A 12,471-nucleotide genomic window follows, 5' to 3' on the forward strand; every position below is an offset into this window, starting at 1 on the left:
TGCAGGAAGATTGTTCCCGATGTTGGGGAGGTCTAGAACGAGGGGTCACAATTTGAGGATAGAGGGGAAGCCTTTTAGGACCGAGGTTAGGAAAAACTTCTTCACACAGAGAGTGGTGAATCTGTGGAATTCTCTGCCACAGCAAACTGTTGAGGCCAGTTCATTAGCTATGTTTAAAAGGAAGTTAGATATGGCCCTTGTGGCTACAGGGGTCAGGGGGTATGGAGGGAAGGCTGGGTTCTGAGTTGGATGATCAGCCATGATCATAATAAATGGCGGTGCAGGCTCGAAGGGCCGAATGGCCTACTCCTGCACCTATTTTCTATGTTTCTATGTTTCTATGAAATTAAGTGTAATGAAAATCTATAATACAAATAAAATAAAGCATATCAATTATGTTCTTAAAATACTTTATTGCAAAACACAAGCAGCATTTTCATTGTGTAAAGGAATCTGTTGCTTCAAATACCTGTGTTTCCTGTACATTGCAGGACATACAACTAAATTAATTTATAAATCAGTTTCTGCTAGGTAAAGAGAAATTAAACACATTAAATACTTTGAATATCAAAATCTATTATAAGTATCATCAGAAATACCATTGGAAAAATGGCATCATATTCGTTTATTCAAAGCAACAATATAATTAACAGTAACAAGCGCATAGAATATAAACGTAATTAACGGTGAAGACTTCTTTTCCTAGACCAGCTAGATTTATTTATTAGAATAATCTCAAATTACATTTAACAACCAACAAAGATATGGATGTAAATAGTTTTCTCATTTCTGATATATAAAAAAAACTGACAATGTTCACATAATGTACACATTCAGGGTAATGAAAACAGTTCCCACTCTAATTCAGGAAAATATTTATTACACAATGAAGTATTTGAAATACAATATATAACAGTTAATATTAAAAATACCCTATTGCTTTATTTTGATATTTTATACTGAAAACCTGCTTGCCTTGAATATATAAAATTCCACTATTTACACAATTAAACATTTGTGTCAAGCGCATGCCTATAGCATTAGCTCTTTCAACACAACATCATTATACAGTGCCTTTAACATAATGAAAGATCCCTAAGTGTTGTTCATGAATATTATCAAATAATAAATGAAGCTCAGCCACATTAGGAAATTGGACACATTGGAACTGATGACCAAAGTTCAATGAAATTGTTAAGGCTTCTTGTGGGAGAAAAGTTGAAAGATGGAAAGAAGCAGAAGTTTAGGAAGGCAAATAAAAAGCTGAAGCCAATTCAAGTTGAAGCCAAGATTACTGAGGGTGGAGCTAATATATTCAGGAAAAATCAAGAATTGCATAAGGGCAAATGTCTTGGAATGGTTTAGAAATGCAGGTTGCAGTGTTAACAAGAGACTTGAAAGCTAGAATTAGAATTTTGAAATTAATCTGTTGTTTGCCCATGAACTAGTGGAGGTTAAGAAGCACAGGGATGATGATGGGCTTAGTGTGGGCTGGGACACCAGCAGCTAAAGTATTCAAGAGTAATAATGGTATCAGTGAAGATTTAGTTGAACTGAAGAAGGGACCAAGTTAGAAGATGTGATGAAGGAGGTTGTTTTAGTGATCAAGCAGATTTGTGATCTTTATGGGTAACTGTGTGGAAATGGGAAGAGAGACTTTGCAAATGACTCTCTAGCTATAGTCGAATAGACAAGGTAGAAAACATACTTGAGGAATCCACCCTGTTACATAATGATGGGATGATGACTTAGGAAGATAGTATGGACAAGCTACATACAGATGCAGAGATAGCCAAGTTAATATAAGATGTCATGGCACTGTGACAGCACAAAGCCTGACTTGAAGGATTCGGCTGTGAAATACTGGGAAAGTGAAACAGTGATGACAGTACAACTTAGGACCAGAGGGAAAAAAGGTAAGTCAGATTTGGGAGGCAATTGGCAATGATAAGGGTGAAAGGTCAGACTTAAGGAGGAGAGAGAGAAGGATGGCAGTTTTTGGGTAGAGGGTGAAAGTACCTGAGAAGAGAACTATGAACAATCTCAGCTAATGAATGTTTAGCGGAAAAAGTTTCAAGGGTTCTGTGGACGAGGCAAGATCAGAGAGCCCATGCTCAGATATGGAAGAAAAACGTGAGAAAGGTAAGCTTAAAATAATTTTTGCCTATTGAATGGAGGCAACTGATCAAAAGATGTCAATATTTGTGGCAAAAAATGTCCAATGCTATTGGAGGTGAGATAGAAGACAAAGGAGAGGAGCCAAAGATGGATTGCAGAGGAAAGATATAGCCAGGGGTCAAAGGTTACATAAATGGCAGTGTGGCATTACACTTTTAAGCATTAGACATGAGTAAGGAAACAGATGTAACTGGGTCAAATAATCACTCAAACTACTAACAAAATAAATAGTACAACATGACACTGGAAAATGAAAATCTGAGGAACAACATTTTTTTTGCATTAAACTACAATCTTTGAATCAAGTACCATTGTATGCAGAACAGTGATAATACTGAAACAAAGATTAGTCAATTCCTTCATCAGCTACATAGTTGCCTGAATCATGACGTGAAAAGTCTTGAAAATACAATTTATATTCTAAGGATATTAAGATGGAAAAACAGAAAATCTGTCAGCTTTTTCATAACGTCATCCACCTTCTGTTGCAAATTTGTGCAGAATGTTTTGCTCAAAGTTCTGATCATTTTTCAGCTTTCTTACTCTGCCTGAAAACAGCTATGTTCCCTTGGGCTTAAGAGCATGATTCCAATTTTTGGCTTTTAGGAGGCTATAAAAAGCAACCTACTTTTTATGAATGCTTCCATATGAATTGCCTTAAATTTTTTTAGTTTAATATTTTCACAGCATTTTTTTTAGTTAATCTCAATTGTGCAAGCACCATCAAGTCAAATTACCAGCATTATTACTTTACGAAAAAAATATTAACTGCTTAGGCTATCCATATTATTCCGTAGATCTTTCCAAAATAGTTGCATTCTCAGCCAAATTTGTGAAACCAGTTTTGCAATGAATGCCCAGCTCCCACTTCGCATCAGCATCAACCTGTATCCTATTTTCCTAAATCCAAAATAACTGACTCAACACACAATGTTTTTCTCATGCTTCAGCTGCAGATCCAACCTGTGTTTTCTGATATGATAAACAATTAGGAAATAGAAAAGACTGGCCAGACAACCTTCCAGCTTGATTTATCATTCAACAATGTCATATTGAACTCTTGAGCTCTCCCATAAGATTGCAATTGACAGATATATTTCTCAATCATGGTATATTTTTCTGTGATGCATTTTTCTATGATGGGTCTGTAATGTTTTAACATGTCTGGGTTTTCAACCCTCTCCTCCTTATTTCTCAGCACCCACCTGTTAAATTAACTTTCCCACTCTCTTTCATAAATTCACAGTGTCATAATGTGCAAGGAAAATTCCTATTTAATGACTATTTCTTTCTCTAGGTCAGATATCAAATTTTCCTTCTCAGGGAAAACTGAAAGATTGACATTGTATCCATGCAAATGAGGCATCACACAGATACAAGGGTAAAGATAAAGCTTCACAATTGAAACACAATAGACAATCCATCTTTTTCACCATTAAGCACTTATTGAGACAAAGAGCAGTTTGTGTTCATTCATATTTGCATGCTTAAAGTTGTTCTTTTTAAAGTGATAAAGTAGCACTATTATCAGTGAAAATGAGATACCATACCAGAAAGTTTTATCATGTTCTCAAAACAAGTTTGTGAATCAAATCTTCAATAAAGTTCTTAATCTCTTAATAAAAGTAATTTAAAAAGGCTACATACAGTCAACAGATTGCAGCAATTCATTCCTTCTGATGCAGAAAAATATCACAAGGTGCAAGCATTGAGAGAGAGGGAGGGATGGGAAGAGCAGAGGAAACTCTACAGTTCAGGATCACACCAGCAAAGGATATAATAGTCAGTCAGTCTTGAAAAGGGGAAAGAATAATTGAAGCAACACACACAAAATGCTGGAGGAACTCAGCAGTTCAGACAGCATCTATGGAAATGAATAAACAGTCGACGTTTTGGACTGAAACACTTCATCAGGACTGGAAAGGAAGGGTGTGGAGGGAAGGAGGATAACTAGAGGATGATAGGGAGGAAAAGTAAAGGGTTGAAGAGAAAGAAATCTGATAGGATAGGAGAGGAGAGGAGAGTGGACCATAGGAGAAAGGGGAGGGAACACAGGGGGAGGTCACAGGCAGGCCAGAAGAGGTAAGAAGCTTAGGTGGGGAATGGAAGAAGAGGAGAGGGAGAGGGAATTTTTTACTGGAAGGAGAGATTGATATTCACGCCACCAGGTTAGAAGTTACCCAGACAAATACGAGGTGTTACTCCTCCACCCTGAGGTGGCTGCAATGGTATCACAAGAGGAGACCATGGGCTGATATGCCAAAATAGGAACGGGAATGGAAATTAAAATGTTTGACCACCAGGAAAATCCGCTTTTGGCACATGGAGTGGAGTTGTTCGATGAAGCGGTCTCCCAATTTACAGTGGGTCTCACCAATGTAGTGGAGGCCGTATTAGGAGCACTAGACACAATAGACAGTTCCAGCAGCTTCACGGGTGAAGTACTACCTCACCTGGAAGGACTGTCTGGGTCCTTGAATGGAGATGAGAGAGGAGGTGAAAGGGCAGGTGTAGCACTTCAGCTGCTTGCAGGGTTAAGTGCCAGGAGAAAGATTAGTGCGGACGGGCAAATGGACAAGCGAATCATGGAGAGAGCAACTCGTGTGGAAAGGGTAGAGGGGGCATGGTAAAGATATGTTTGGTAGTAGGATCCCTTTGGAGATGGCAGAAGTTGCAGAGACTGATGTGTTAGATGCAGAGGCTCATTGGTGGTAGGTCAGGACAAGAGGAACTCTATCACTGTTAAGTCGGCGGAAAGATGGGGTGAGCTCAGGTGTTCGGGAAATGGAGGATATGCGGGTGAGGGCAGCATCAATGGTGGAGGAAGGGAAACCCCTTCTTTAAAGAAGGAGGACATCTCTGATGTCCTGGGAAGGAAACCATATCCTGTGAACATATGTGGTGGAGCCAAAGGAACAGAGAAAAGGGAATAGCAATTTTACAGGAGACAGGGTGGGAAGAGGTATGGTCAGTACAGGAGACAGGGTGGGAAGAGGTATGGTCAGTACAGGAGACAGGGTGGGAAGAGGTATGGTCAAGTACAGGAGACAGGGTGGGAAGAGGTATGGTCAGTACAGGAGACAGGGTGGGAAGAGGTATGGTCAAGTACAGGAGACAGGGTGGGAAGAGGTATGGTCAGTACAGGAGACAGGGTGGGAAGAGGTATGGTCAGTACAGGAGACAGGGTGGGAAGAGGTATGGTCAGTACAGGAGACAGGGTGGGAAGAGGTATGGTCAGTACAGGAGACAGGGTGGAATATTATTGCATTAGCTAGAGAGAAGCATTTTTGAAGCTGCTATTTAATTCTTCGGAAAACTGGAAGAAACACTCTGACTTTTTTGCTGATAAAGGAATTTGAACAATGCATGTAGGAGATGCTCTTCCAAGAGACTGGGATGGTGAAGAAATGGAACTTTCGCTAGAACTACTCCAAGTCTCTGTACTTGCACTACTTTTCTTCATCTTTCGCCTTTTTGCCAAATGAGCATTTTCAACACTTTGAAGGAAAAAACCTTCCCTCTTGCACTTATTAAAGGCCTAAATAACAAAATCATACAGAGTTATTAGAGCACATTGTCAATACAACAAGTGTACTAGAAGATAACTTTGAACAGACTGAGTACTTAAAACTGTCTAATAATGATGTTATTTTATCCATTGTGTTAACAATGCAGAAAAGGTTCTCATGTTTAACACTGATAAAATTGTCAACTTCTGATCAGACTGTAGGTCAAAATAATTCTACCATTAATGTTTGGTTGAAAATAGGCTCCAATTATAAATTCTTCTAGATACAAACTTCTCTATAGCTGCATCTCATTTCTAGAATGACATGGTTGTGATCCAACAGATCAACTAAGTACATTTTCTTTCAATGCCAATAAGGCCAGCATTCAAACACCATCCATAATTGCCGGGGAAGAGGATTATTAGCCATCTATTTTACCATCTGTGGTTCATTTGGTGAAGGTACACTACAGAGACATTTCAGTGATAAAGAAACAATACATTTCTGATTGAAGATAACATGAATCTTAGGCAGTGATGTTCTTATGCATCTGCAGCCTGTATCTCCTTAGTAGCAGAAACTATGAATTTGAAAGTTGCTATCAAGTAGGCTTGTTGTGCAAATACAATGCATTTTACAGATTGTATACATGGTAGTCATGGTTTGGTAGTGTGAAATGAGCATTGAGGATTATGGATAGGGTGCTGACCAAGGAAGCTGCTTTTGGGAAGAAGAAGGCAAGTCACTCACCACAGTCTTTTAGCCAGAGTATTGGTGTGGCAGGCCTAATTCAGTTCCTGATCAATGGTGGTGCCAGGATGAAGATGGTGGGAGATTGAATGTCAAGGGTAAGTGATCAGATGTTCTCTTGTTAGCGGTTGTCAATGTCTGGTGGGACATTGGTGGGGCATAAACGCTTATTATTAACCAATTTCTGAATGTTATCTAGGTCATACTGCAAACAAATATAGGGTGATGATTGGCAAATGGAATCGACCTTGTGCGAAAGCAAAGTACTTCAGACAAGATGAAGAGAAGACCACTGATGAAGCAACTAGATGGTTAGGTCCAGATCCCTGCCCTTAGAATCCCTTGGTGATGTCCTGACCTGAGTTAGTTGACTTCAACATACACACCCTTCCTTTGTGAGGTACAGCTCAGCTAATACTGCATCCCTTTGCTATCAGCTTTACTAGGGTCCATTCAAATGTTGTCTAGGAGTCAAGATCTGCAGTAAAATGCCATACATTATATTTTACTGAACCTAAAGATATTAAACTGAGCTGTGGTACAGCAAAAGGCATCCTCCTATTCCTTGTCTAAGTGGCTATAAATCATCAACACATCCAGATAACAGCTATTGCTCGATTATTCAGAGCCAAAAACACAAGATATTCTGCAGATGCTGGCAATCAAGTTTGTTTAATTCTCATCCAACCATACACAAGAACTTAGCCAAACAAAACAGCAGTCCTCTGGAGCCAAAGTGCCCCGGAGTACCAACAGTCACACGCACATATACTTACGATAGCAGCAAAACATACAGTCACAAAATGATAATAATACAGCCCAAGCCCTGAGTGTCATGGGCTATAGACTGATGGTGCATGGCATAATTCTCCTGGAGCCACATTCCTGCAAGAACAAATATGCAGCAGTTCCTCATCACATACTAGTGATGAACACAATCCAGCTTGTCTTCAACCGAGCAAACAATGGAGGGCAGCACCGGTGGATGGGGCCAGACTCCACCCCAGCCCGTAAGCTCTCTGCGCCACACTGCCCCTGGCTTCTCCTCCCCTGGGTGGATGCAGTAGGAGACTCCGTGGCAGGAGGGCCTGGTCCGCACGACAACAGAGGCCACACAGTCCATCCCCACCCCCCCCACCGTTGGTCTGGCCAATGAACTAGTGAACCGGACTTGCAGTACTCTACATTACTAATGTCCAACAGGGTCTTGTGGTCTTGTGATCACAAGGGAAATGTCCGAGGCAATCATTTGCACCATTTGTTGGAGCACACACCTCCTCCAACACCTTCCTCCTGGGGTTGCTGTAGCAGACAGCAGCAGGGTACACAACAAGTCCAGCTCCATCACTGTCAAATAACTGAAATATTTAGCAACATGCAAAAAAATGCTGGAGGAACTCAGCAAGTCAGGCACTGTCTATGAATGGAAGTAAATAGTCGATCTTTTGGACTAATATGTGGATAAATATGGCACCTAATTGCACATTGATATGTGTAGGAAAGATAGCATTGAAGTTTAAGGGAGTGGAAATAAAGTCTCTGGTTAATCCTAACATGTGGATAGCTTTATTACTGTGATACTTATATTTATTTCTGTGCAAGTCGCTCATATCATCCATCCTTCCCATCCTAAACCAACCTAAGTCCTGTGGCGACAGGCTAGTGACAAAGCAGCAGATTTGGGTACACTCACAGATGTAGCCACAAACCTGCACGCTGGTGGCTCAGGCCATGGGATCGTTATCCACTGACATGGGGCAACAGTTACTTTTGGCAGCCACCTGAGCAACTGAGCAGTCCTTTTCGGGAATGCACTGCTCACCTTCATGGAACGAGGAAGAGGCTGGAACAAGGGACCTAGACATTGTCTGCTCCACTCTTTCCTTGGCCAGTTCACCGCTGCTGGCAGGGCCCCTGTCACAGCAATCGAAGTAAAATTAAGGACTATCCCTCTCACCCCCTCTGCGTGGAAAGTGTGCACTATGTTGGATAGAGTCAATGCTGACAGACCGCAGAGGAGAACTGCTCTAGTAGAGAGAGAGCAAGCCCGATATAACGTCAATATCGTAGCCCTGAGTGAGACCCGGCTTGCAGGAGAGGGTGAATTTTGTGAAAGGGGCACGGGATACACATCCTTTTGGAGTGGAAGAGAAAATTGAGACAAATGTGGGGGATGGGGTTGGATTTGCAATGAAGACAGAGATTGTTGGTAAACTTGTTGGACCTCTAAAGGGTGTGAATGACTTGTTCATGACCATGAAACTCTCCCGTCACACGGTAGGAAGCATGTCACCATTGTCAGTGCTTATGCCCCAATCATGTTCAACCCAGATGATGTCAAGGACAAGTTCTATGAAGAACTGCGCTCGGTTATTGCCACTGTTCCCAAAGTGGACAAGCTTATCATTCTTAGTGACTCCAACACAAGAGAAGGCTTTGATGTTACCTGGGATGGGGTCAGTGGGAAATACGGTGTTGGCTGCTGCAACAGTAACAGTCTTCTACTACTCGAGACGTGTCCCTATCATTACCAACACCATCCTCTGCTTTCCCACCTGTAACAGAACTTCGTGGATACATTCCCGCTCCAAGCACTAATTCACTACGTCATCGTCAGGAAGAGAGACAGGCAGAATGTAAGGGAGATAAAGTCAATGTGCGGTGCTGAATACTGTACAAACCACCATCTGATTGTTTCTAAAGTGAACGTCCATATCCAGCCCAAAGGACACCCACAAGGAAAGAAATCCCAAAGATGGCTGTAAGTCTCAAAGCTGAGAAGAAGCAACATAAAGCAGTCTTTTGTTGGCACTCTGGAAGACCACTTAAACTCCACCCTCGGGACAATCAGAATGTGGAAACTGCTTAGTCAACCCTCCGAGAGCTGATCTACCCCACTGCCACAGAGATTCTGGAGCCTGCTACCAGAAAGCACAAGGACGGGTTTGATGAAAAATGTGTTGACATCACACACTGCTGGATGAGAAACATCGTCTCCACAAAGCTTTCCTCAGCAACCCTAAGCCCATCGCAAAGAAGAATGTCTTCAATAAAATATGAAGAACCGTACAACACAACCTGTGCCTGATGCAGGATTCCTGGCTGAGCAATAAAGCTGATGAGATCCAGGCGTACGCAGATAGGTATGATTTAAAGAACTTCTATGCTGCAGTAAAAGAAGTCTATGGCTCTACATTATCAGGATCATCCCCTCTACTTAGAGCTGATGGGAACACACTGATCATGAACTAAGAGAAAATTCTTCATAGGTGGGCTGAGCACTTTAACAAAGTTCTGAATTGTTTTTCAACTATAAACGATGAGGCCGGTGATTGTCTGCCTGAAGTACCCGTCAATGAAGCACTGGTTGTTCCAACAACCTTAGCTGAGACCCAGAAAGAGATACGTCAGCTCTCTAATGGCAAAGCACCAGGATCTGATGAAGCTTACAAGGAAGGTGGTGCAATGCTAACAGAAAAACTTCATCAGCTTTTCCCACTCATACGGCAGAAGGAGACAATCCTATAGGAATTTAAAGATGCATCCATCATCCACCGGCAAGGGAAATCAACAGCCCTGCAATAACTAATGTGGGACTATCAACATGTTGTTTGCTGCAACAGAAATGCCAGGAGCAAAGCGCTGACCTGTTCTCCTGCTATGTTGATCTGACCAAGCCGTTCAACACTTTTAGCAAAGGGTGTGCGGAAAATCATGGCAAAGTACAGATAGCCAAGGAATTCATCACTGTGACGCTACAATTCCATGATGACACGCAAGCTAGAGTTCTGTTCAACCTCAGGAGGCTTCAAGCAAAAACGAAGATTGTGACAGACATTGTCAGAAACTTCCCTTTTGCTGTTGACTCTGCCCTCAGTGCTGGTTCGAAAGAGGGTATGTAACACCAAGACGACTGACATAATGCATCAGCCAGTTCCAGGGAAATCATACATGATGTTGAGCCAAACACCACAATCAATAGTCAAGACTCAACCCGGTGAACGGGTTCACATATCTCGGCAGCATGCCATTCCAGAATGTCGTCACTGATGAAGTAAACGCCAGGACCACCAAAGCAAGTGTAGCTTTCGGCAGACCTTATACCAACGTCTGAAACAAAAGAGGCATATGTCTACAGATGAAGCTGGGGGCGTATAGGGCCACAGGACTTCCCACTCTGTTTTACGCCTGTGAAACATGGACAGTGTACCAACAGCATGCCAAGAAACTGAACTATTTCCACACAGTTTGCCTCAGAAAGTTCCTCAACATAAGTGGCAAGACAGAAACCCTGACACTGAGGTACTTACCAAGGTGGGCCTGCCCAGTACCTCACTATCCTGATGCAGTCCCCGTTATAGTGGGCAGGCCACGTAGCTTGTATGCATTGTACCAGTTGCCTAAGAGACCGCTTTTGTCATAACGGGAGGGAGGCGCTGGGAGTGGACCCAAATGCAAGACACAGACACTGAAATACTACGAACAGGACTAGGTGTGTCAAGAAAGCAAGGGAAGTGGGGAAGAAAGGACGCTGGACATTGACACCGGTCCTGGACGAGACTAGGATGCAGGGCCTGGGCTAGGACGTGGACAAGAAACACGGAACCCGGACAAGGAACTAAGAACAAGGAGCCTGGACTAATGACACGGAACTCTGGAACTAGAGCCTGGACTAATGACACGGAACTCCGGAACTAGAGCCTGGATAAGGACCCAGAACCTGGGTCTTGGTTGGGACTCAGAACCTGGGTCTTGACTTGGAACCGGAACCCGGGTCTAGGCTAGAACTTGGGACTAGGATCTTGGCTAGGACAGGACGTGGCTACTGAACAGGACATGGAACTCCTGCACAGGACGAGGCATATGGACAGGACAAAAACACAAAGCTGTGGCTTGGACAGGACGGGGTTCTTGAACGTGGCTTGGACAGGACGGGGTTCTTGAACGTGGCTTGGACAGGACAGGGGAACTCCAGCACCGGGCTGGACGAGGTACTCCTGGGCTGAGTGAGACACATGGACAGGACGAGAACACGAAGCCTTGCCTTGGTCGAGGGAGAACAGGAACGCAGAGCCTTGGTCGAGGGAGAACAGGAACATGGAATTCAGAGCCGGGACCCCTCCTTGGGAACAGGACTTGGGGCCGGGGCTCTACACAGAGTCAGGACCCCTCCTAGGGAGCAGGACGTAGGGCCGGGACTCATACACAGAACACTGAAAGACAGATCTCCACAAGGTAGCGGCAAACAGCTGGACCTACCCAGCAGAGGCAAGGGCACAAAGAGACGGATCCCAACACAAGGTAGTGGCAAACGGCTAGACCTACCTAGCAGAGGCGTGGACACAAGTGAGGTAGCAGGCAAGGCTTCAGGCAAAGGTAGCAGGCGAGGGCTACAGAAGGAAGGGGAAGGGAAGGGAACAGTTCAGCAAATGAAGCTGAACCTAGGAGCTGTTTATGTAGCCAGCCCAAAATCAGAATCATCTGCCTCAATTAAGGCACACAACAGGACAAGCGAAAACCGGAAAACCTGGAATACGGATCGATGGACCGGACCGTGAACTGGAATGCAGACTTCATGGACTGGACCATGATAGCTTTATAGTGAACTACAGAAAGGAAAGTGTTTCCCCATGAAAGCCAAAGGCTAAAAGTATGAGGCAGAAAAGACAATTGCAGTAGAGAGACATAGACTGACCAGGAAAGCCCAAGCTAGCAACCCCCAACCCAATGTGGTTGCCATCTTTTGTCCATACTGCCAGAACTTTTCAAGCATGGATATACCTCTCCTACCACCCTGCATACCCACGGACCAGTACAGCCCCTACAAATCACGGATGACTACAATGGTTCTTATCACTGAACAATGTATGAATGGACGGAAAAACATTTACTTCACAAACATTTTCATTGAAATCCTAAACATTTTCTTTAAAGAGCTTTGCTTTTGACTAAATTATTAAATCTAATGCCAATTTTATTTTAATATAATAACTCAATTAATTTTAAACACAAGAGTTTCTACAGATGCTGGAAA

The 12,471-nt window shown here is 42.9% G+C and overlaps 1 protein-coding gene across 4 annotated transcripts in view; it reads right to left on the reverse strand.

Annotated features, from left to right (window-relative positions):
* Positions 1 to 438: 438 nt before the first annotated feature.
* The window catches only part of LOC134350554 (ribosomal protein S6 kinase alpha-5-like), a 77,262-nt gene continuing 65,229 nt past the window's right edge, over positions 439 to 12,471 (reverse strand). For all 4 annotated transcript variants that reach the window (XM_063055895.1, XM_063055897.1, XM_063055896.1 and 1 more), the window contains one exon: positions 439 to 5,716. In XM_063055895.1, the coding sequence (XP_062911965.1) occupies positions 5,450 to 5,716 (267 nt within the window). In that variant the 3' untranslated portion in view covers positions 439 to 5,449. The remainder of the gene's footprint in view (positions 5,717 to 12,471) is intronic.

This window comes from Mobula hypostoma, chromosome 8, assembly GCF_963921235.1.
Source record: "Mobula hypostoma chromosome 8, sMobHyp1.1, whole genome shotgun sequence".
Taxonomy (NCBI): Eukaryota; Metazoa; Chordata; class Chondrichthyes; order Myliobatiformes; family Myliobatidae; genus Mobula; species Mobula hypostoma.